The sequence below is a fragment of the Rhynchophorus ferrugineus genome, unplaced genomic scaffold, assembly GCF_030347505.1.
Source record: "Rhynchophorus ferrugineus isolate W39M unplaced genomic scaffold, kcgeb_rfMv2 rfM556, whole genome shotgun sequence".
Classification (NCBI taxonomy): domain Eukaryota; kingdom Metazoa; phylum Arthropoda; class Insecta; order Coleoptera; family Curculionidae; genus Rhynchophorus; species Rhynchophorus ferrugineus.
Window position 1 is genome coordinate 27,501 of NW_027473133.1, and position 26,393 is coordinate 53,893.

The window sequence follows — 26,393 nt, forward strand, 5'->3', positions numbered from 1 at the left end:
CCTTTCTATTCGCCTTTTTATTTGTCTAAATTCGTTCTTGGGAACATTTTCCGTACATAAATATATCGCATTGATATACATCGATGATACATTTATGTATGCTTGTATAAATAACAAAGGCGAATAGAGAGGATGTCAATCTTTTCTATTCGCCTTTTTATTTGTCTAAATTCGTTCTTGGGAACATTTTCCGTACAAAAATATATCGCATTGATATACATCGACGATGCATTTATGTATGCCTGTATAAATAACAAAGGCGAATAGAGAGGATGTCAATATTTTCTATTCGCCTTTTTATTTGTCTAAATTCGTTCTTGGGAACATTTTCCGTACATAAATATATCGCATTGATATACATCGACGATGCATTTATGTATGCCTGTATAAATAACAAAGGCGAATAGAGAGGATGTCAATCTTTTCTATTCGCCTTTTTATTTGTCTAAATTCGTTCTTGGGAACATTTTCCGTACATAAGTATATTGCATATAATATGCGTATGTATATAAAGACAAATACAAGGGATGTAAATCTCTTTTATTTTGCTAAATTCGTTTTACAGAACGTTGTGTAAACTTAAGGATATCATTCATCTTAACCGATAAGCACCTAGCCTATACTCTTTTTGTATTCTATTATCATGTTTGGAAACATTTTCTTACGATTTCCAGAATTAAATTCACTATTTTAATTCGGAACATTGTCTTAAATGTACGTTCAGTTCGAAGACGAACCACAAGATACGTTTATAAGTTATACCTTATGAGACTATTAAATATACAGTTTTCAGACCTAATGCGATGAACTATCAAAAAACAATTAAAAAACATCGCCCCGTGCGGAAATTGAATTGGAGACTAATTCCATTCATCTGAATTCGATCATTACCCGCATTGTACTTCTAGAGCCCGTTCGGTCCGATGGCGAATAAAATCCGCGTTTCAGTATATCATATGCGGTTAAACGGTGAGGCCAGTTACAACTGCATTAAAACCTCCGATGTATACCTGAATATAGCGGGAGGACGCCCGCATAATTTGACGAACCTTCAAGTGCACCTACTTATGAGGGACCATATAATACCAATTCGACATGACGAGAATTCAGAGCCAAATCGATATCACATGGCAACTATATTTGGTTCTAATGAAATGAAGGATCAACGAACATGAAGACATGCTCATCAATCACAGATACATGGAATTCTGTATCGTCGCAACCGATAATACGTACAACCTTCGATTGGAATGAATTAATCAAAAAAATTGGACGAAAATAGTTTAGACATTCAGAAAACTGACAATTAGGTAAAACTGTAAAACCTGCTTTAAATAGAAACCACATTAATCAAAAAAGGTCATGCATTGTAATACGATTAGTTACGAAAGTAGCCTAACCTTTGGACCATTTTGAATTTTAACTTATCGAGATATCGTTCGCGGGTAAACGGCGGGACTAACTACCACCGCCTTGACAACCGCAGCCTATGCCCGAACAAATCAGGAAGGCGCGTGCATGGATTAACGAGATTCCCACTGTCCTTATCTAAAATTTTACGCAATACTGCCGCGACGGAACCGAACAGGCGCTCGGAGACCCGTACGTGAACCGTCCCCGATACTTACGCAGGAAAGACCAGCTCGGAGCTTTAACAAGCACCAGAGCCATAGACAGATAGTCTACATTTCAAAATGTCCATATACTTACGCAGGAAAGACCAGCTCAGCAGATCGCGTTCGGATCCGTTCAGAGAAGGATCGAGATGCCGAGCGCGGGTAAACGGCGGGACTAACTACCACCGCCTTGACAACCGCAGCCTATGCCCGAACATATCAGGAAGGCGCGTGCATGGATTAACGAGATTCCCACTGTCCTTATCTAAAATTTTACGCAATACTGCCGCGACGGAACCGAACAGGCGCTCGGAGACCCGTACGTGAACCGTTCCCGATACTTACGCAGGAAAGACCAGCTCGGAGCTTTAACAAGCACCAGAGCCATAGACAGATAGTCTACATTTCAAAATGTCCATATACTTACGCAGGAAAGACCAGCTCAGCAGATCGCGTTCGGATCCGTTCAGAGAAGGATCGAGATGCCGAGCGCGGGTAAACGGCGGGACTAACTACCACCAACTTGACAACCGCAGCCTATGCCCGAACATATCAGGAAGGCGCGTGCATGGATTAACGAGATTCCCACTGTCCTTATCTAAAATTTTACGCAATACGGCCGCGACGGAACCGAACAGGCGCTCGGAGACCCGTACGTGAACCGTCCCCGATACTTACGCAGGAAAGACCAGCTCGGAGCTTTAACAAGCACCAGAGCCATAGACAGATAGTCTACATTTCAAAATGTCCATATACTTACGCAGGAAAGACCAGCTCAGACCTTTAACAAGCACCAGAGCCATAGACTCATGGTCTACATTTCAAAATGTCCCTAACTAAGATCGCGTTCGGATCCGTTCAGAGAAGGATCGAGATGCCGAGCGCGGGTAAACGGCGGGACTAACTACCACCACCTTGACAACCGCAGCCTATGCCCGAACATATCAGGAAGGCGCGTGCATGGATTAACGAGATTCCCACTGTCCTTATCTAAAATTTTACGCAATACGGCCGCGACGGAACCGAACAGGCGCTCGGAGACCCGTACGTGAACCGTCCCCGATACTTACGCAGGAAAGACCAGCTCGGAGCTTTAACAAGCACCAGAGCCATAGACAGATAGTCTACATTTCAAAATGTCCATATACTTACGCAGGAAAGACCAGCTCAGCAGATCGCGTTCGGATCCGTTCAGAGAAGGATCGAGATGCCGAGCGCGGGTAAACGGCGGGACTAACTACCACCACCTTGACAACCGCAGCCTATGCCCGAACATATCAGGAAGGCGCGTGCATGGATTAACGAGATTCCCACTGTCCTTATCTAAAATTTTACGCAATACGGCCGCGACGGAACCGAACAGGCGCTCGGAGACCCGTACGTGAACCGTCCCCGATACTTACGCAGGAAAGACCAGCTCGGAGCTTTAACAAGCACCAGAGCCATAGACAGATAGTCTACATTTCAAAATGTCCATATACTTACGCAGGAAAGACCAGCTCAGACCTTTAACAAGCACCAGAGCCATAGACTCATGGTCTACATTTCAAAATGTCCCTAACTAAGATCGCGTTCGGATCCGTTCAGAGAAGGATCGAGATGCCGAGCGCGGGTAAACGGCGGGACTAACTACCACCACCTTGACAACCGCAGCCTATGCCCGAACATATCAGGAAGGCGCGTGCATGGATTAACGAGATTCCCACTGTCCTTATCTAAAATTTTACGTAATACGGCCGCGACGGAACCGAACAGGCGCTCGGAGACCCGTACGTGAACCGTCCCCGATACTTACGCAGGAAAGACCAGCTCGGAGCTTTAACAAGCACCAGAGCCATAGACAGATAGTCTACATTTCAAAATGTCCATATACTTACGCAGGAAAGACCAGCTCAGACCTTTAACAAGCACCTGAGCCATAGACTCATGGTCTACATTTCAAAATGTCCCTAACTAAGATCGCGTTCGGATCCGTTCAGAGAAGGATCGAGATGCCGAGCGCGGGTAAACGGCGGGACTAACTACCACCACCTTGACAACCGCAGCCTATGCCCGAACATATCAGGAAGGCGCGTGCATGGATTAACGAGATTCCCACTGTCCTTATCTAAAATTTTACGCAATACGGCCGCGACGGAACCGAACAGGCGCTCGGAGACCCGTACGTGAACCGTCCCCGATACTTACGCAGGAAAGACCAGCTCGGAGCTTTAACAAGCACCAGAGCCATAGACAGATAGTCTACATTTCAAAATGTCCATATACTTACGTAGGAAAGACCAGCTCAGACCTTTAACAAGCACCAGAGCCATAGACTCATGGTCTACAATTCAAAATGTCCCTAACTAAGATCGCGTTCGGATCCGTTCAGAGAAGGATCGAGATGCCGAGCGCGGGTAAACGGCGGGACTAACTACCACCACCTTGACAACCGCAGCCTATGCCCGAACATATCAGGAAGGCGCGTGCATGGATTAACGAGATTCCCACTGTCCTTATCTAAAATTTTACGCAATACTGCCGCGACGGAACCGAACAGGCGCTCGGAGACCCGTACGTGAACCGTTCCCGATACTTACGCAGGAAAGACCAGCTCGGAGCTTTAACAAGCACCAGAGCCATAGACAGATAGTCTACATTTCAAAATGTCCATATACTTACGCAGGAAAGACCAGCTCAGACCTTTAACAAGCACCAGAGCCATAGACTCATGGTCTACATTTCAAAATGTCCCTAACTAAGATCGCGTTCGGATCCGTTCAGAGAAGGATCGAGATGCCGAGCGCGGGTAAACGGCGGGACTAACTACCACCACCTTGACAACCGCAGCCTATGCCCGAACATATCAGGAAGGCGCGTGCATGGATTAACGAGATTCCCACTGTCCTTATCTAAAATTTTACGCAATACGGCCGCGACGGAACCGAACAGGCGCTCGGAGACCCGTACGTGAACCGTCCCCGATACTTACGCAGGAAAGACCAGCTCGGAGCTTTAACAAGCACCAGAGCCATAGACAGATAGTCTACATTTCAAAATGTCCATATACTTACGTAGGAAAGACCAGCTCAGACCTTTAACAAGCACCAGAGCCATAGACTCATGGTCTACAATTCAAAATGTCCCTAACTAAGATCGCGTTCGGATCCGTTCAGAGAAGGATCGAGATGCCGAGCGCGGGTAAACGGCGGGACTAACTACCACCACCTTGACAACCGCAGCCTATGCCCGAACATATCAGGAAGGCGCGTGCATGGATTAACGAGATTCCCACTGTCCTTATCTAAAATTTTACGCAATACGGCCGCGACGGAACCGAACAGGCGCTCGGAGACCCGTACGTGAACCGTCCCCGATACTTACGCAGGAAAGACCAGCTCGGAGCTTTAACAAGCACCAGAGCCATAGACAGATAGTCTACATTTCAAAATGTCCATATACTTACGTAGGAAAGACCAGCTCAGACCTTTAACAAGCACCAGAGCCATAGACTCATGGTCTACAATTCAAAATGTCCCTAACTAAGATCGCGTTCGGATCCGTTCAGAGAAGGATCGAGATGCCGAGCGCGGGTAAACGGCGGGACTAACTACCACCACCTTGACAACCGCAGCCTATGCCCGAACATATCAGGAAGGCGCGTGCATGGATTAACGAGATTCCCACTGTCCTTATCTAAAATTTTACGTAATACGGCCGCGACGGAACCGAACAGGCGCTCGGAGACCCGTACGTGAACCGTCCCCGATACTTACGCAGGAAAGACCAGCTCGGAGCTTTAACAAGCACCAGAGCCATAGACAGATAGTCTACATTTCAAAATGTCCATATACTTACGCAGGAAAGACCAGCTCAGCAGATCGCGTTCGGATCCGTTCAGAGAAGGATCGAGATGCCGAGCGCGGGTAAACGGCGGGACTAACTACCACCAACTTGACAACCGCAGCCTATGCCCGAACATACCAGGAAGGCGCGTGCATGGATTAACGAGATTCCCACTGTCCTTATCTAAAATTTTACGCAATACGGCCGCGACGGAACCGAACAGGCGCTCGGAGACCCGTACGTGAACCGTCCCCGATACTTACGCAGGAAAGACCAGCTCGGAGCTTTAACAAGCACCAGAGCCATAGACAGATAGTCTACATTTCAAAATGTCCATATACTTACGCAGGAAAGACCAGCTCAGACCTTTAACAAGCACCAGAGCCATAGACTCATGGTCTACATTTCAAAATGTCCCTAACTAAGATCGCGTTCGGATCCGTTCAGAGAAGGATCGAGATGCCGAGCGCGGGTAAACGGCGGGACTAACTACCACCACCTTGACAACCGCAGCCTATGCCCGAACATATCAGGAAGGCGCGTGCATGGATTAACGAGATTCCCACTGTCCTTATCTAAAATTTTACGCAATACGGCCGCGACGGAACCGAACAGGCGCTCGGAGACCCGTACGTGAACCGTCCCCGATACTTACGCAGGAAAGACCAGCTCGGAGCTTTAACAAGCACCAGAGCCATAGACAGATAGTCTACATTTCAAAATGTCCATATACTTACGCAGGAAAGACCAGCTCAGCAGATCGCGTTCGGATCCGTTCAGAGAAGGATCGAGATGCCGAGCGCGGGTAAACGGCGGGACTAACTACCACCACCTTGACAACCGCAGCCTATGCCCGAACATATCAGGAAGGCGCGTGCATGGATTAACGAGATTCCCACTGTCCTTATCTAAAATTTTACGCAATACGGCCGCGACGGAACCGAACAGGCGCTCGGAGACCCGTACGTGAACCGTCCCCGATACTTACGCAGGAAAGACCAGCTCGGAGCTTTAACAAGCACCAGAGCCATAGACAGATAGTCTACATTTCAAAATGTCCATATACTTACGTAGGAAAGACCAGCTCAGACCTTTAACAAGCACCAGAGCCATAGACTCATGGTCTACAATTCAAAATGTCCCTAACTAAGATCGCGTTCGGATCCGTTCAGAGAAGGATCGAGATGCCGAGCGCGGGTAAACGGCGGGACTAACTACCACCACCTTGACAACCGCAGCCTATGCCCGAACATATCAGGAAGGCGCGTGCATGGATTAACGAGATTCCCACTGTCCTTATCTAAAATTTTACGCAATACGGCCGCGACGGAACCGAACAGGCGCTCGGAGACCCGTACGTGAACCGTCCCCGATACTTACGCAGGAAAGACCAGCTCGGAGCTTTAACAAGCACCAGAGCCATAGACAGATAGTCTACATTTCAAAATGTCCATATACTTACGCAGGAAAGACCAGCTCAGCAGATCGCGTTCGGATCCGTTCAGAGAAGGATCGAGATGCCGAGCGCGGGTAAACGGCGGGACTAACTACCACCACCTTGACAACCGCAGCCTATGCCCGAACATATCAGGAAGGCGCGTGCATGGATTAACGAGATTCCCACTGTCCTTATCTAAAATTTTACGCAATACGGCCGCGACGGAACCGAACAGGCGCTCGGAGACCCGTACGTGAACCGTCCCCGATACTTACGCAGGAAAGACCAGCTCGGAGCTTTAACAAGCACCAGAGCCATAGACAGATAGTCTACATTTCAAAATGTCCATATACTTACGCAGGAAAGACCAGCTCAGACCTTTAACAAGCACCAGAGCCATAGACTCATGGTCTACATTTCAAAATGTCCCTAACTAAGATCGCGTTCGGATCCGTTCAGAGAAGGATCGAGATGCCGAGCGCGGGTAAACGGCGGGACTAACTACCACCACCTTGACAACCGCAGCCTATGCCCGAACATATCAGGAAGGCGCGTGCATGGATTAACGAGATTCCCACTGTCCTTATCTAAAATTTTACGTAATACGGCCGCGACGGAACCGAACAGGCGCTCGGAGACCCGTACGTGAACCGTCCCCGATACTTACGCAGGAAAGACCAGCTCGGAGCTTTAACAAGCACCAGAGCCATAGACAGATAGTCTACATTTCAAAATGTCCATATACTTACGCAGGAAAGACCAGCTCAGACCTTTAACAAGCACCAGAGCCATAGACTCATGGTCTACATTTCAAAATGTCCCTAACTAAGATCGCGTTCGGATCCGTTCAGAGAAGGATCGAGATGCCGAGCGCGGGTAAACGGCGGGACTAACTACCACCACCTTGACAACCGCAGCCTATGCCCGAACATATCAGGAAGGCGCGTGCATGGATTAACGAGATTCCCACTGTCCTTATCTAAAATTTTACGCAATACGGCCGCGACGGAACCGAACAGGCGCTCGGAGACCCGTACGTGAACCGTCCCCGATACTTACGCAGGAAAGACCAGCTCGGAGCTTTAACAAGCACCAGAGCCATAGACAGATAGTCTACATTTCAAAATGTCCATATACTTACGTAGGAAAGACCAGCTCAGACCTTTAACAAGCACCAGAGCCATAGACTCATGGTCTACAATTCAAAATGTCCCTAACTAAGATCGCGTTCGGATCCGTTCAGAGAAGGATCGAGATGCCGAGCGCGGGTAAACGGCGGGACTAACTACCACCACCTTGACAACCGCAGCCTATGCCCGAACATATCAGGAAGGCGCGTGCATGGATTAACGAGATTCCCACTGTCCTTATCTAAAATTTTACGCAATACTGCCGCGACGGAACCGAACAGGCGCTCGGAGACCCGTACGTGAACCGTTCCCGATACTTACGCAGGAAAGACCAGCTCGGAGCTTTAACAAGCACCAGAGCCATAGACAGATAGTCTACATTTCAAAATGTCCATATACTTACGCAGGAAAGACCAGCTCAGACCTTTAACAAGCACCAGAGCCATAGACTCATGGTCTACATTTCAAAATGTCCCTAACTAAGATCGCGTTCGGATCCGTTCAGAGAAGGATCGAGATGCCGAGCGCGGGTAAACGGCGGGACTAACTACCACCACCTTGACAACCGCAGCCTATGCCCGAACATATCAGGAAGGCGCGTGCATGGATTAACGAGATTCCCACTGTCCTTATCTAAAATTTTACGCAATACGGCCGCGACGGAACCGAACAGGCGCTCGGAGACCCGTACGTGAACCGTCCCCGATACTTACGCAGGAAAGACCAGCTCGGAGCTTTAACAAGCACCAGAGCCATAGACAGATAGTCTACATTTCAAAATGTCCATATACTTACGTAGGAAAGACCAGCTCAGACCTTTAACAAGCACCAGAGCCATAGACTCATGGTCTACAATTCAAAATGTCCCTAACTAAGATCGCGTTCGGATCCGTTCAGAGAAGGATCGAGATGCCGAGCGCGGGTAAACGGCGGGACTAACTACCACCACCTTGACAACCGCAGCCTATGCCCGAACATATCAGGAAGGCGCGTGCATGGATTAACGAGATTCCCACTGTCCTTATCTAAAATTTTACGCAATACTGCCACGACGGAACCGAACAGGCGCTCGGAGACCCGTACGTGAACCGTTCCCGATACTTACGCAGGAAAGACCAGCTCGGAGCTTTAACAAGCACCAGAGCCATAGACAGATAGTCTACATTTCAAAATGTCCATATACTTACGCAGGAAAGACCAGCTCAGACCTTTAACAAGCACCAGAGCCATAGACTCATGGTCTACATTTCAAAATGTCCCTAACTAAGATCGCGTTCGGATCCGTTCAGAGAAGGATCGAGATGCCGAGCGCGGGTAAACGGCGGGACTAACTACCACCACCTTGACAACCGCAGCCTATGCCCGAACATATCAGGAAGGCGCGTGCATGGATTAACGAGATTCCCACTGTCCTTATCTAAAATTTTACGTAATACGGCCGCGACGGAACCGAACAGGCGCTCGGAGACCCGTACGTGAACCGTCCCCGATACTTACGCAGGAAAGACCAGCTCGGAGCTTTAACAAGCACCAGAGCCATAGACAGATAGTCTACATTTCAAAATGTCCATATACTTACGCAGGAAAGACCAGCTCAGACCTTTAACAAGCACCAGAGCCATAGACTCATGGTCTACATTTCAAAATGTCCCTAACTAAGATCGCGTTCGGATCCGTTCAGAGAAGGATCGAGATGCCGAGCGCGGGTAAACGGCGGGACTAACTACCACCACCTTGACAACCGCAGCCTATGCCCGAACATATCAGGAAGGCGCGTGCATGGATTAACGAGATTCCCACTGTCCTTATCTAAAATTTTACGCAATACTGCCGCGACGGAACCGAACAGGCGCTCGGAGACCCGTACGTGAACCGTCCCCGATACTTACGCAGGAAAGACCAGCTCGGAGCTTTAACAAGCACCAGAGCCATAGACAGATAGTCTACATTTCAAAATGTCCATATACTTACGCAGGAAAGACCAGCTCAGACCTTTAACAAGCACCAGAGCCATAGACTCATGGTCTACATTTCAAAATGTCCCTAACTAAGATCGCGTTCGGATCCGTTCAGAGAAGGATCGAGATGCCGAGCGCGGGTAAACGGCGGGACTAACTACCACCACCTTGACAACCGCAGCCTATGCCCGAACATATCAGGAAGGCGCGTGCATGGATTAACGAGATTCCCACTGTCCTTATCTAAAATTTTACGCAATACGGCCGCGACGGAACCGAACAGGCGCTCGGAGACCCGTACGTGAACCGTCCCCGATACTTACGCAGGAAAGACCAGCTCGGAGCTTTAACAAGCACCAGAGCCATAGACAGATAGTCTACATTTCAAAATGTCCATATACTTACGCAGGAAAGACCAGCTCAGACCTTTAACAAGCACCAGAGCCATAGACTCATGGTCTACAATTCAAAATGTCCCTAACTAAGATCGCGTTCGGATCCGTTCAGAGAAGGATCGAGATGCCGAGCGCGGGTAAACGGCGGGACTAACTACCACCACCTTGACAACCGCAGCCTATGCCCGAACATATCAGGAAGGCGCGTGCATGGATTAACGAGATTCCCACTGTCCTTATCTAAAATTTTACGCAATACTGCCGCGACGGAACCGAACAGGCGCTCGGAGACCCGTACGTGAACCGTTCCCGATACTTACGCAGGAAAGACCAGCTCGGAGCTTTAACAAGCACCAGAGCCATAGACAGATAGTCTACATTTCAAAATGTCCATATACTTACGCAGGAAAGACCAGCTCAGACCTTTAACAAGCACCAGAGCCATAGACTCATGGTCTACATTTCAAAATGTCCCTAACTAAGATCGCGTTCGGATCCGTTCAGAGAAGGATCGAGATGCCGAGCGCGGGTAAACGGCGGGACTAACTACCACCACCTTGACAACCGCAGCCTATGCCCGAACATATCAGGAAGGCGCGTGCATGGATTAACGAGATTCCCACTGTCCTTATCTAAAATTTTACGTAATACGGCCGCGACGGAACCGAACAGGCGCTCGGAGACCCGTACGTGAACCGTCCCCGATACTTACGCAGGAAAGACCAGCTCGGAGCTTTAACAAGCACCAGAGCCATAGACAGATAGTCTACATTTCAAAATGTCCATATACTTACGCAGGAAAGACCAGCTCAGACCTTTAACAAGCACCTGAGCCATAGACTCATGGTCTACATTTCAAAATGTCCCTAACTAAGATCGCGTTCGGATCCGTTCAGAGAAGGATCGAGATGCCGAGCGCGGGGTAAACGGCGGGACTAACTACCACCACCTTGACAACCGCAGCCTATGCCCGAACATATCAGGAAGGCGCGTGCATGGATTAACGAGATTCCCACTGTCCTTATCTAAAATTTTACGCAATACTGCCGCGACGGAACCGAACAGGCGCTCGGAGACCCGTACGTGAACCGTCCCCGATACTTACGCAGGAAAGACCAGCTCGGAGCTTTAACAAGCACCAGAGCCATAGACAGATAGTCTACATTTCAAAATGTCCATATACTTACGCAGGAAAGACCAGCTCAGCAGATCGCGTTCGGATCCGTTCAGAGAAGGATCGAGATGCCGAGCGCGGGTAAACGGCGGGACTAACTACCACCACCTTGACAACCGCAGCCTATGCCCGAACATATCAGGAAGGCGCGTGCATGGATTAACGAGATTCCCACTGTCCTTATCTAAAATTTTACGCAATACTGCCGCGACGGAACCGAACAGGCGCTCGGAGACCCGTACGTGAACCGTCCCCGATACTTACGCAGGAAAGACCAGCTCGGAGTTTTAACAAGCACCAGAGCCATAGACAGATAGTCTACATTTCAAAATGTCCATATACTTACGCAGGAAAGACCAGCTCAGCAGATCGCGTTCGCATCCGTTCAGAGAAGGATCGAGATGCCGAGCGCGGGGTAAACGGCGGGACTAACTACCACCGCCTTGACAACCGCAGCCTATGCCCGAACATATCAGGAAGGCGCGTGCATGGATTAACGAGATTCCTACTGCCCCCCTAACTTCTCTCCGCTTGGGGAGTAGGACTTGCTAGGACTACTGTTTCAGCGATAGTCCTAATCATAGAGAAAGACAAATAATGCTCATCTTGTAGTGTGGAAAATTGGCAAACTCATAGTAGCAATGGTCCCAGGGTGCTTTGTCCATTCCACCACTCGGACACGGCCAGTTCCGTCAACTCTGCCAAGACTCCCTAACCTAAAACATTAAAAATCATAACTAGACTATTGATATTCCGATGGGAGGATGATTGGCATTAGGAATGATTGAACAATATGAAACACAATCACGAAGTTACTGCACCGTCCTACGGGGTCGCTATCTCAATAGACCTCATACCTTGCAAATCAAACATATAAGTCATCTAACTAATAAACTTCGAGCAGATAAGTCTAATATAAACAAATGTAGTATTCAACATATCCGAAAGTACTTAAGCAAAGGTAGAATCCTGGCCTGTTGGCGTTCGGTCATCAAGTGCAGAGGAACCGCAGGTTGATGCGGATAGCTTCGGACATGTGATTTCCAGATTGATCACGGTCGGCTCTACCAGTTCTGTCAGGGGAACTGGACACGGATAACCTAAAAAATACAAAAAATGTAAATACACCGCTGGTATCTTAATTGGAAGGTGACTAGCAACAAAATAAAATGAAATAAAAGTGGTTAAACAATATCAAAACATATCTACGGCGTCAAATTCACCCTGAAATAATACGAAATATTCATACAAAAGTACAATCTAGTGACACAGATGGTGTCCGACATAACCTCCAAGTGGTGCGAGGGGGTAAAACAAACAAGTCACAGGTCGACAAATCACATAAGATCGGTCTAATCCATAAGAAAACCTAAAAACACAACAATAACAAAATAAAAATAAACAAAACGTTTAAACAGAACGAAGACATAACCTCCAATGCGTGTACGTCAATTCTAATGAATGAGAGACGAAAACAATATCCAACGACATAAAGTAGAGAAAGAAATCAGGCGGCGCGCGCCATCTAGCGAGAACCAAGACAATCAAAGAATAGGATTTTCAAATATAGAGAAGCGTAAAATTGTCAAGAATATCATTAAAAATCTTTGAAAATTGTATTATATTATATTCTATTCTATTCTAAATTAATGATATAAATAGAATATGATATAAAATATCCTTAGCTAAGCATCAGAATTCACCCACAGTCGAAACAAAGGAAGAGATATATTCACATCAAGGAAGGCTCTTCGAAACAATCTAACCTAAATTGCAATAACAACAATAAGTAACCTATGATAAATCACTAGATTAACAAACATATACATACATAAACGGCACTCTCACCTAGATTTCAAACTTACTCAAAAATGCTAATTATATAAGGCAATACAGGTCATCACGGATAATCCTCAAAGGAAGTGCACATCCGAGAGGATGTCAAGGGGCAAGTCAGTAACTGTGTATAACCGCAGCAACTCGGAATAAGCGAAAGATTGTTGCATGGAATATATAAACATCTTCAAACTAACATCCGGTCAAATCTCTCAATGTCATTTAGTTGCTCACTAAAAGCAACAATATCATTCAATTACCTTAAAGGTAACCATACGAAGTAACTAATTGGTACCCTATAGTCAATAAATAGACACTTACTGTATAAACTACCCTAATGAAAAGAAATACATGGGTTGACTGTCATGCATGGCCTTCCTACGGAGACAGTCATCGTACCAATGCATCCAAGTGGGGTGTTGGTCCAACAGTAAGGACATGATCATTAAACTAAAAATTCACAATATAGAATTAGTAGGTAGTGAATCGGATCGACAATTATAAATAATAAACGCATATATAGCTGGAGACCACCAAATCCAGTCGCAACAATAAATGACAGTCTATCATAACTCGTCGCACAATTATGTTCCATAGTAATCTCCAAACGATGACACGGCACTAATAGTCGGTCCGAAACGATAAATTAAAGCAACTTTCATCTCATTTTCAATTGATCACATCAAATTCTAAGAACAAATAACATAACCTCATAAATACAGCTGACATGTACCGGTTCGATATACAGAAATCCTAATCTTTGCAAATCCGATCATAACAATTAGGAAATAATTAATGAAATGAATGAGAAATTAGAAAGATACGATATCGATACAATAAAATGGATATTGTTCAATACTCTCATTAAGAAGAGACTGCATGCACGAAGATTCAGAGAAAGGTATTGTCAAAAGTATTGCGATCTATAAAATATCGTCGTAACTCTGTCGTATATCACAAAACCTCTCAAAATTAAAACTTATGCCTGTTATTTTACTACTTAAGCTAAAATAATAAAATTCTCTTTTTCAACTGTCTTGGTGGTCCTGAAAAGGACCGATATTTGATGATAAAATAGGTTACATTCGTTTTATTTAGTTTTGCTATCTGTCTTTTTAGGTAACAATACAGCTTGGATATTTGGCAGAACGCCGCCCTGGGCTATAGTAACTCCGGATAGGAGTTTGTTCAATTCTTCGTCGTTTCTGATGGCCAATTGCAAATGCCTAGGGATAATCCTGGTTTTCTTGTTATCTCTAGCGGCGTTACCCGCCAATTCGAGAACCTCGGCTGCCAGATATTCCATTACGGCAGCTAAGTAGACGGGAGCACCGGCCCCTACGCGTTCGGCATAATTCCCTTTCCTTAAAAGTCTGTGAATACGACCGACAGGGAATTGTAATCCCGCTCGGTTAGAACGAGACTTCGCCTTTCCCTTCACTTTTCCGCCTTTACCACGTCCGGACATGTTAATCTCGATCGTTGTTAGATACTGCTCACCTTTAAATCAAAAACGGTACTGGAAATTTCTTACAGATCGGCCTGGAATTTTGTCCGCGAGCCAAACTCGTTATATCATACGCGACCAATCAGACTCTAACTCGGGCTATGGGCGGGGCTTAGAAGTGTTCCTTCGAATGTTATAAGTTCTAGAATTAAAGGCATTTTTTTAGTTAAGTACTCTTTGAGGTACGTGAGACGTCGGGATTTTTATTTCGAAATGCCACCGAAGACAAGCGGTAAGGCGGCCAAGAAAGCCGGAAAAGCCCAGAAAAATATCTCTAAGAGCGACAAGAAAAAGAAGCGCAGGAGGAAGGAAAGCTATGCGATTTACATATACAAAGTTTTAAAGCAGGTTCATCCCGATACGGGTATCTCCAGCAAGGCCATGTCGATCATGAATTCTTTCGTGAACGATATATTCGAAAGGATAGCCGCCGAAGCGTCCCGTCTCGCTCATTACAATAAAAGATCTACTATCACAAGCAGAGAAATCCAAACTGCCGTGCGATTATTGCTGCCCGGTGAATTGGCTAAGCACGCCGTTAGTGAAGGTACCAAAGCCGTCACTAAATATACCAGTTCTAAGTAAACCATAAGCCTTGAATATCATAAAGGAGAAAACGGTTCTTTTCAGAGCCACAATTTAGATAAATAAAAAAAGAAATAATCTTAAAAAAATTAATTTTATATATTATACAGCTGTAGTATCCAATATTGAAATACAAATTTTGTTATCAACAGTATATTATTATTCTTTGGTTATTAGTGATTACATTATTTTTTCTTTAGTTTTTAAAAACAATGCGTATAAGTACACCGACTGTTATTAATTACTAACATGTAGTCGAATATAACTCTGAGATAAAAATCCATAACTCTTTTAGTGGTTTATATAAATATCGATAAAAGAATATTAATTGAATTATCTTCTTTTTCTTTGATTAAATTTAGGTGGTTCTGAAAAGAACCGTTTTTTTTTTGTTGCAAAATACGACTATAAGTAGAGTATTATAAATGATAGAAAATAAAGTTTAGGCACGTTCGCCTCTGATACGTCTGGCTAGCTGAATATCCTTGGGCATGATGGTTACTCGCTTTGCATGTATCGCACATAAATTAGTATCCTCAAAAAGGCCAACTAAATAAGCTTCGCTGGCCTCTTGTAAAGCCATTACCGCCGAACTTTGAAAACGTAAATCGGTCTTGAAATCTTGAGCGATTTCGCGAACCAATCGTTGAAAAGGTAATTTCCTAATCAATAATTCGGTGCTCTTTTGATAACGACGAATCTCCCGCAAAGCGACCGTCCCAGGTCGGTAGCGATGTGGTTTCTTAACGCCACCGGTAGCTGGAGCGCTTTTCCTGGCCGCTTTGGTAGCCAATTGTTTCCTAGGAGCTTTACCTCCTGTTGATTTTCGCGCAGTTTGCTTGGTACGAGCCATATTTTTAAAATAGAGGTAATGAGAAAAATTAACAAACGCAAACGACGGCGACCCCTTTCGGACTGATTCGGTCATAAAATCAGAGAGTCCTTTTTATAACATGTTATCTAATCTGATTGGTCCGTTTTGTGCCAGTGGCGGAACTCAATCCTAAGTCTACAAAACCGGGCTGATTGAATGTAATCGACAACAGTTGTCCGTAGCACTCGTGTTGTGAGCGCGCTACTTATTCGAGATCATTTATTTTTTTTGTATTAGGTTCGATAAAAGATGACCGGCAGAGGTAAAGGTGGTAAAGGTTTGGGAAAAGGAGGAGCCAAGCGGCATCGTAAAGTGCTTCGTGATAATATCCAAGGTATTACGAAGCCCGCCATTAGAAGATTGGCTAGACGAGGCGGCGTAAAACGTATATCTGGTCTGATTTACGAAGAGACCAGAGGTGTTTTAAAAGTGTTTTTGGAAAACGTCATCAGAGATGCCGTTACATATACCGAACACGCCAAAAGAAAAACCGTTACCGCAATGGATGTAGTATACGCCTTGAAACGTCAAGGACGTACATTATACGGGTTTGGAGGTTAAGTCACATTTTATTCGCGAACTAACGTGAAATGTGACCCTCAAAATTAATTTTAGAAAAATTAAACAACGGTTCTTTTCAGAACCACAAATTTATCGATATTTAAAAAACGGAAGCTCTATTAGGATTTAAGGATAATCTTTCAATCATTACAATCATCATAATTTTATTTAAAATAATAATTTAAGTATAACTGGCCCTAATTATTTGAGGGTTTGGATTCTAAAACTCTATACTTAATAAATAGACCGCCCCTTAAATTCATCGTTAATTACATAGATTATATACAAGGCGCGATGTTATAATACGGTTCGATTTTACTAAAGGAGAACCGCTAGAAATAAATCCTTCATATTATTTCGACTTAATTGTTGTTTAATAAAACGATAATTATTGGTATTGGAATGTCTCTTAATTTATCTTACACACCCAAAAAACAATCTTTAAAGTACTTAAACTGTTTATTAGAATATTTTAAATAATTAGTAAGTGCAAGTCATAATATGAGTTTTAATTTTAAGTTTCTTTTTTTGTTTTATTATTTTGGTGGTCCTGAAAAGGACCGATAGTTAAAAGGTTTTTGTACGACACAAAAACCCTAAGGCTCATGTAACTTATTTGGTTTTACTATCTGTTTTTTTCGGTAACAATACGGCCTGGATGTTTGGTAGAACGCCGCCCTGGGCTATAGTAACACCGGAGAGGAGTTTGTTCAGTTCTTCGTCATTTCTGATGGCCAATTGTAAATGCCTAGGGATAATCCTTGTTTTCTTGTTGTCTCTAGCGGCGTTACCTGCCAACTCGAGAACTTCGGCCGCCAAATATTCCATTACGGCAGCTAAGTAGACGGGAGCACCGGCCCCTACGCGTTCGGCATAATTTCCTTTCCTTAAAAGCCGGTGAATACGGCCAACAGGAAATTGTAATCCCGCTCGGTTGGAACGAGATTTCGCCTTTCCCTTCACTTTTCCACCCTTACCACGTCCAGACATTGTATTGCTAACTTTTTTAAACTAAAAATAACCGAAAAACTAATGGCGACAACGCTCACGTCCTTTCGACAACGAATGAACAACTGGCAGTGAACTGTCCAGCGAATAGCTTTTATTCGGCAACTTCTCAAAACACTAGTACGTTTCCTACTCGACCAATCAGAGCTTTCTACGACATAACGCCAAGAATGGGCGGAGCTTAGAAGTGTAGCGTCATTTATCAAATAATTAAACGACTATAGGTATATTTCGGTTTAGTCTTTTATCTTTTGCTGTATGGGTAGGTCGCGAATCTCATTCGTTTAAAATGCCACCGAAGACAAGCGGTAAAGCGGCAAAAAAGGCTGGAAAAGCCCAGAAAAACATTTCTAAGAGCGATAAGAAAAAGAAGCGTAGGAGGAAGGAAAGCTACGCGATTTACATATACAAAGTTTTAAAGCAGGTTCATCCCGATACGGGTATTTCCAGCAAGGCCATGTCGATTATGAATTCTTTCGTGAACGATATATTCGAAAGGATAGCCGCCGAAGCGTCGCGCCTCGCCCATTACAATAAAAGATCGACCATCACGAGCAGAGAAATCCAAACCGCCGTTAGGTTATTGTTACCCGGTGAATTGGCTAAGCATGCCGTTAGCGAAGGTACCAAAGCTGTCACTAAATATACCAGTTCTAAGTAAACGAAATATATTATTTTGAAGGTGATCATAATAATATGAAGGGTGGAAAACGGCTCTTTTCAGAGCCCCAAAATGTTTAAAGAAGAAAAAAAGAAATAAACTATTGTTAAGAAGATAGGATATATACGAAGTCAAATAAATTAAAATATAGTAATCGTTCATAAAAATGTTAAAATATCCAGAAAAAAATATTTTATTTTATATATTCATTCCTTTACGGTAACATAATAACAGTATATGTGATACCCCTTTCTTATCGTGATATAAACTTCAAGTCAATCCAGCAGGTGTTCACACCTTATTACTAAGGATTCCTCAATATTCACAATATATTTGTGAGCATAATATTCTAAATTCAATTCACAAATATTATAACTAAAGCGTCATATAAACGGAAAAAATATCAATGTCTCTTTTTTCTAATAGAAGTTGGTGGTTCTGAGAAGAACCTTTTTTTTTCATATAAATACAAAAAACGACCTTAATATAGGACAGCCGTAGCATTTATGCACGTTCGCCTCTAATGCGTCTGGCTAATTGAATGTCCTTAGGCATGATAGTTACTCGTTTAGCATGGATCGCACACAAATTGGTGTCTTCAAAGAGACCAACCAAATAGGCCTCGCTAGCTTCTTGCAAAGCCATCACTGCCGAACTTTGGAAACGTAAATCGGTCTTGAAATCCTGAGCGATTTCGCGAACCAATCGTTGGAAAGGCAATTTCCTAATCAATAATTCGGTACTCTTCTGATAGCGTCGGATTTCTCTTAGAGCGACCGTACCGGGTCTGTAACGATGCGGTTTTTTAACACCACCGGTAGCGGGAGCGCTTTTCCTGGCTGCTTTAGTAGCCAATTGTTTTCTGGGAGCCTTACCTCCGGTTGATTTTCGAGCAGTTTGCTTGGTACGAGCCATCGTCTAAACGGGTCTGACTTCAAACGTGTAGGAAGAATTACAAGCGCAAGCACCAACGAACTTTTGGAAACTGATCGAAGGTGTCAAAGAAATCTCCCTTTTTAATAATGTGTGAAGATATTCTGATTGGTCCGGCTAGCATCTGTGGGCGGGACCCGATTCGAACTCAACAAAACCCATGGTAGGATTTGAAATTGAAATAGTTACCCGTAGTATTCGAGGTGTACGCTGCACAATTCGATTATAAATTTGCTTTCTTTTAATACTAAATTGAATAAATCATGACGGGCAGAGGTAAAGGTGGTAAAGGTTTGGGAAAAGGAGGCGCTAAGCGGCATCGTAAAGTGCTTCGTGATAATATCCAAGGTATTACGAAACCCGCCATCAGAAGATTGGCTAGGCGGGGTGGAGTTAAACGTATATCCGGTCTAATTTATGAAGAAACCAGAGGTGTATTAAAAGTATTTTTGGAAAACGTTATCAGAGACGCCGTCACTTATACCGAACACGCCAAAAGGAAAACCGTTACTGCCATGGATGTAGTATACGCCCTCAAACGCCAAGGACGAACCCTATACGGATTTGGCGGTTAAATAAAGTATTATATATGCTGACCAATTAAAACAGAACAACGTATCTATTCAACTAAAGAAAACAACGGTTCTTTTCAGAGCCACAAATTTACTAGCATAAAAAAAGAAATTTATTATTCGAAAATGGACTAAGATGACGTTAAATTTTATTAAATATCTGCTCCTTTCATCTAAGATTTACTTGTAAAGTAACAAATATACTGCATTATAATAGACGATCGTAATATAAAAAGATAGATAAAGTTTAAAATAAGATTTCATAATAAATGTTAGGTTAATGACAAGAATGTAAATGATGGTGAACAATCGAATACCGAATCTTCGTTGAAGCTTTAATATAGTTTTCCTTTAGAGAGAAAATACTCCGAGATAAACTTCGCGTCGATGAGCTTGGAGAATCCTTAAGATTTCAAAGAAGGTACGGTAGTTCTACGCACGTATGTATGGAGATCGCGTTCCATGTATTTATTGACTTTAGATAACTATTTATGAAAACAGATTTCAACTAAAGAAGCAAAATATACTATAATATATATGAGCATTGTATCGATACAGAAGGGTTTGACACGATATTCTTATAGACGTCTCGATATCGTTGCTCACCCGATACGTTCGATTGTAACCCAGAGTTCGGATGGTGTTAAGAAACCGTTAAATAAGAAGTATATTAGTATAGGATCGGTTAATTTTCATGTCATTGTTTTCTTACAGTTAATTCGACAACGGTACGTTTCGATATAGATTCGTTTTGGACAACGAACAATCTGTACCGCATCAATTAGGAATAATATGTCTCGTTTCTCCAATAATAGCATTAGATCTGTACGGAATTGCATTTATATCAAAAGACGATATATCGGGGGACGTAGATTTGAAAAGATATATTTTCATAGTTATAACCGAAAGTCTATAACTCGAATGTAAATTGGTAGTTTCGACGGAATCGAGAGCAACGCTTGATTTTGTGCTTCCTTCTAAGACGATAGTCAACGTAAAATTTATTGGTAAAGTTTGCTACTTCTACTACGTTTTATCTTTTAACGCCTCGAACATAAATCGTATGATATTCTAAAGGATTTATGTATTTAATATGAGAAATAAGTAAACGGTTCCAAGCTCGATGAACGTTTCGACGAAGCCGGAATATGGAACGTCGTTCGCGCTCGACCGTTCAGTCCTCCGTTCGGCTCATATCATATAGGGTACGCATTAAATGAGAGCGACCGTCAGACAGTTAAAATACGCGAACGAGAAGCATACGCACGTACGTAACTTTGTCAAACGAATCGTGATTAGAACGTTCTTATAAGAAAATTAAGAAATTATATCAGAATGTCGGACGTCGATATTAGCGGACAAGCGGTTTCTCCTTCGTCGAATCAAGGGAGTGGAGGAAATTCCGCCGCCGTTGTTAACGCATCGTCAACAGGCACACCGGCCGGGTCGAATTCATCTTCGGTGTCGGCTACGGGAGCCGCATCAGCTACAGCCGGTAGCGCAGGTTCGTCTGCAGGAGGGAAGAAAGAAAAATCCACTTCGAGCAAGGCGAAGAGTTCTAAATCGAAAGTTAGTCATCCTCCGATCGCTGATATGGTAACGAGTGCAATTAAAGGATTGAAAGAGAAAGGCGGAACTTCCTTCAGAGCTATTAAAAAATACATAGCGGCCAATTACAAAGTGGATGCTGACAAATTATCGCCCTTTATAAAGAAATATATAAAGACGTGGATCGCTTCGGGTGTTTTGGTACAAACGAAGGGCAAAGGAGCTTCCGGATCATTTAAATTAGCGGCTTCGGCACGTAAAGCAGGAGGTACGACAGCCGCAGGTACGAAGAAAAGAAAAACGGCCACTGCCAAAACCGGACAGAAAAATAAACGAAAACCAGTAGGAGGTGCCGCGACAGCTACGACAGCCGGTGGTAAAAAAGCGTCTGCCAAAAAAACCTCAGAGAAAACGGAAAAAAAGACGACCGCCGCCTCCGCCTCAACTAAGAAAACCACAGCTAAAAGTAAGAAAGGTGAATCTGCAACTTTGGCCGAGAAAAAAGCTTCTGCCAAAAAAGCCGTCGAAAAGAAAACAGGAAAGAAATCTACCGCCGCCACGACTACGTCCGCTTCCAATGCCGCCGCTAATAGTTCATCTTCGAAAGCAGCAAAAAGCAACACGGCCGCAAGATCCCCGAAATCGCCTTCCAAAGCGAAAAAATCTAATAAAGCCGGACCTACGAAAAAGCCCAAGGCGCCTAAACCGAAAAGTGCTAAGACGACGACCTCAACTGTTCGTGTTGCCGCTGGTGAAGGTGCGAAAACTAAAAAACCAGTATCACCAAAGAAAAAGAAATAAAACTATTTCTACTACGTATGACGATATATTAAACAGGCGACACATTTCATCGTCAGATCAAGAAGACACGGAGTTGAAAATTACAAATATCCCGACACTCCTGGACGTGCTACGACTTCCCTAAAAAATACGTTCGTCCAAGACCGTATTTTTTTAATAGAAAAAAAAAACGGTTCTTTTCAGAACCACAATATAACTTTATAAAAGAAAGAATATTTATATAATTTATTTATTATCTTATTATTACTTAAATGATTATTTTCTAGATAGAGCCGTAACTAATTAGGGAACCGATCGATCGATACTCTAAAACAGTAATAAAGGAATATTCAGTACAGATCAGATTATTTATAAATTTTCTAGTTAATATTTATTCTTTAATAAGAACGCGTATTCTAACTTCTTTTTTATACGATTTTGTTGGCCCTGAAAAGGACCGATATTAAAGGGCGTATGCAAAACTTTAAACGGTTTGCGTTATCTATTTGGTTTTGCTGTCTGTCTTTTTAGGCAATAATACTGCTTGAATGTTAGGCAAGACGCCGCCCTGGGCAATAGTAACGCCAGATAACAGTTTATTCAATTCCTCGTCGTTTCTGATGGCCAATTGTAAATGCCTAGGGATAATCCTTGTTTTCTTGTTGTCTCTAGCGGCGTTACCCGCCAACTCGAGAACTTCGGCCGCCAGATATTCCATTACGGCAGCTAAGTAAACGGGAGCACCGGCCCCTACGCGTTCGGCATAATTTCCTTTCCTTAGAAGTCGGTGAATACGACCGACAGGAAATTGTAATCCCGCACGATTGGAACGAGACTTCGCCTTTCCCTTCACTTTTCCGCCTTTACCACGTCCGGACATGTTAATCTCGATCGTTGTTAGATACTGCTCACCTTTAAATCAAAAACGGTACTGGAAATTTCTTACAGATCGGCCTGGAATTTTGTCCGCGAGCCAAACTCGTTATATCATACGCGACCAATCAGACTCTAACTCGGGCTATGGGCGGGGCTTAGAAGTGTTCCTTCGAATGTTATAAGTTCTAGAATTAAAGGCATTTTTTTAGTTAAGTACTCTTTGAGGTACGTGAGACGTCGGGATTTTTATTTCGAAATGCCACCGAAGACAAGCGGTAAGGCGGCCAAGAAAGCCGGAAAAGCCCAGAAAAATATCTCTAAGAGCGACAAGAAAAAGAAGCGCAGGAGGAAGGAAAGCTATGCGATTTACATATACAAAGTTTTAAAGCAGGTTCATCCCGATACGGGTATCTCCAGCAAGGCCATGTCGATCATGAATTCTTTCGTGAACGATATATTCGAAAGGATAGCCGCCGAAGCGTCGCGTCTCGCCCATTACAATAAGAGATCAACGATCACGAGCAGAGAAATCCAAACCGCCGTTAGGTTATTGTTACCCGGTGAGTTGGCTAAGCACGCCGTTAGCGAAGGTACCAAAGCAGTCACCAAATATACCAGTTCTAAGTAAATTAATTCACATACCTATGTGTGTTTCAATTACTACTTACCTGCAAAATCGGTTCTTTTCAGAACCACAATTGGATATACATTTTAAAAAATGAAATGTTAAACAGTAGCTGACATTTTATAAAAACAGAATTTTCAGATATATATATATATATTGTAGTTATTGTATTGAATTATATTATATCATTATAATCTGTTATATAGTAAGTATATAGAATAAGTTTTGTAAAAATGGTACGGCCCGAGATTGTTATTTAAAAATAAGGTAAAGTATTTCTGGAGTGACTTCGAAAATATGTGTATTCATTTTTATTACGTTTATGACTATATGATAATTAATTTATTTTTCCTAACTGTGGCTAATTGTGGATTGTGGCTAATTTCTACACGATAAGTATTAATCACGGGAACGTCTCGAAATGAACAAATAGGAACTGTAATTAATCAAGAATTTAGAATGGAACTATCGTCCTAATATAATGAGGATCGTCAAAGAGAAGATACTTTTTTTTTCGTTTACTAGGTTGACCTTGCTTGGGGACAGTGGAACTCAGTGGAAAATCGCTGATGGTGGGTGAGGAGGATAGGCCTGTGGTCAGAATCGATATCTTGGAGTACTTGCAGGTCAGAGGCTTGATTCGAATTTTGATAGATAAAAAAGTCAATTATTGTCGGTCGATTGGAGGAGTAGTGAGTTGGTTCGCTTGGAGCAATAAGCCCAAGTTCCAACTCATCTATTATCCCGGCCGATAGTAATTCTTCCAATAGCTGTGTGGTTGATGGCGTTGAAAATGGCCTGAAAATCTCCTTGGTCATCTGAATATGTTCCGAAGAGTATTTCGCCAATGGAGATCGGGTTCGTGTTCTAGTGGAATCCAGACCAGCCAGACGACTGTTATCTTGAGTTCCCCGTACATGAGTGGGGGGAGGAATTGGTCTTTTGGGTTTGGTTGTTTTTGGAGTAGGTCGGCACTTGCATCCCGAGTAATTTGCGGTGTATGGTTCTCAACAGTTGGTGCATTTCGGCGGGGAATTTCTGTCTTTGGGACTTGACGTAGGCCGGAGTGGCTTTACAGTTGGCCGATGAATGACCGTAGAATTGGCAGTTAAAACGTTGAACGCGCCTGCCGTTGCCGCGCTGGGCTTGGACTTTTACCACCTGATTCATTAGGCGGTCGACCGCGAAGATACGGCGTTCCTCTCGAGGAACCGACCAACATGGATTGGATTGAAACCGAGCTTCATGAGCGCGGTTCGGACTTCGAGTTACCATTACGTCGAGAGAGAAATATAATATATTAGCTGACCCCGCAGACACTCCGTACCCTGTACTCAATGGATAAATAAAGGATTCATTCTATCAAATTCTTCGTTCAAATCACTTTCGAATCATCCTTAGGAACATTCTGATATCGGAAAACCTTATCCGTAGTCGATAAACGATATCTAACGGATGAATTATAGAAAATGGCCAATAAGCGGCAAATATCCGATCGTAAGGGTGCACCATCGTTTCGGCGAATCATTCTTTTGGAATCTTACGTTCTACAAGCAAAACATTTATTCATAGGTATATACCGATAATAACGAACGGGCCGACGTAACAACCTAAAATGTCCTGAAATACGTGAGAACAGTTTTACTCCGATCGCCGTATCGATATGTGACAGTATCCATCCTATGAAGGATCTTTACATTCTACTAGCATAATTTTATGGATCGGAATTTTCCGACTTTTAAAGAACGTGATCGGCAGTCTAGAAACGGCCTGAGGACGTATTAACACGAGAGGTTAAAATTATTGCTTTAGAAGTTCACGTTGTCTAAAGCTAAAGTTTATTCATCGGAACATTCCGATAATAACGAGAACGGGCAGACGTAAAAACGAAAAATTTGCGCAACGTCCGTATAAACGATCTGTTCTAAAACACCCATACATTTCCGATAGCTGGCGAGAGACCCGCGCTTAAATCGTGTGCGCTTCTACGTGGGGCGATACGAGAGACGGATACGACGGGTCGGGTCGACCGGCGCTGTGACACTTTTACCGAGTGGCTTTTGATCAGCGAAGGTGGTATTACATATTATATGTTAATATATAAGATCCGAACCGTATTTTTTTATTTATCTAAATAAAAAGCGTATTTCGTCGTGTTATTATATATTCGTAACGCTCTCGCGATTTTGTATCGTCGTTTCGTTGTTCTTCCTGGTCGGTTTTTTTCGATATATCGGGAAGCGTACGACGACGACGACGGTATCACTGCGAGATCGCGAATTCGGCGGGAACATTCGGCTTCGTTAGAAGAAGATGATCCACGATTCATATGCGATTGGAATTATTATTTTTATGGACGTATCGGTTTTTCATCGGAACGTTCATAAAACAGCAACACATTTTGCGATAGCTCTCTGCTCTCCGAGCGAGAATAAAATAAAAAATCACGAAACGTTTCTCGTACGAGGTTTCCTTGTCGCTTTATATATTT

At 43.5% G+C, this 26,393-nt stretch overlaps 3 protein-coding genes across 3 annotated transcripts in view; all 3 read left to right on the forward strand.

Moving 5' to 3' along the window:
* LOC143206134 (histone H2B) overlaps positions 1–18,668 on the forward strand; it is a 36,800-nt gene extending 18,132 nt beyond the window's left edge. The window contains exon 2 of the mRNA XM_076419003.1: positions 18,132–18,668. Coding sequence (XP_076275118.1) covers positions 18,197–18,568 — 372 coding nt within the window. The 5' untranslated portion in view covers positions 18,132–18,196 and the 3' untranslated portion in view covers positions 18,569–18,668. The remainder of the gene's footprint in view (positions 1–18,131) is intronic.
* Positions 15,093–15,464, forward strand: LOC143206131 (histone H2B). Its single transcript, XM_076419000.1, has one exon. It carries the CDS (start codon positions 15,093–15,095, stop codon positions 15,462–15,464), a length of 372 nt encoding a protein of 123 aa, XP_076275115.1.
* Positions 18,669–23,533: 4,865 nt separating the features above from the next.
* Positions 23,534–23,905, forward strand: LOC143206130 (histone H2B). The gene has a single exon (XM_076418999.1). The coding sequence runs from the start codon at positions 23,534–23,536 to the stop codon at positions 23,903–23,905; it is 372 nt and encodes a 123-aa protein (XP_076275114.1).
* The last annotated feature ends 2,488 nt before the right edge of the window (positions 23,906–26,393 follow it).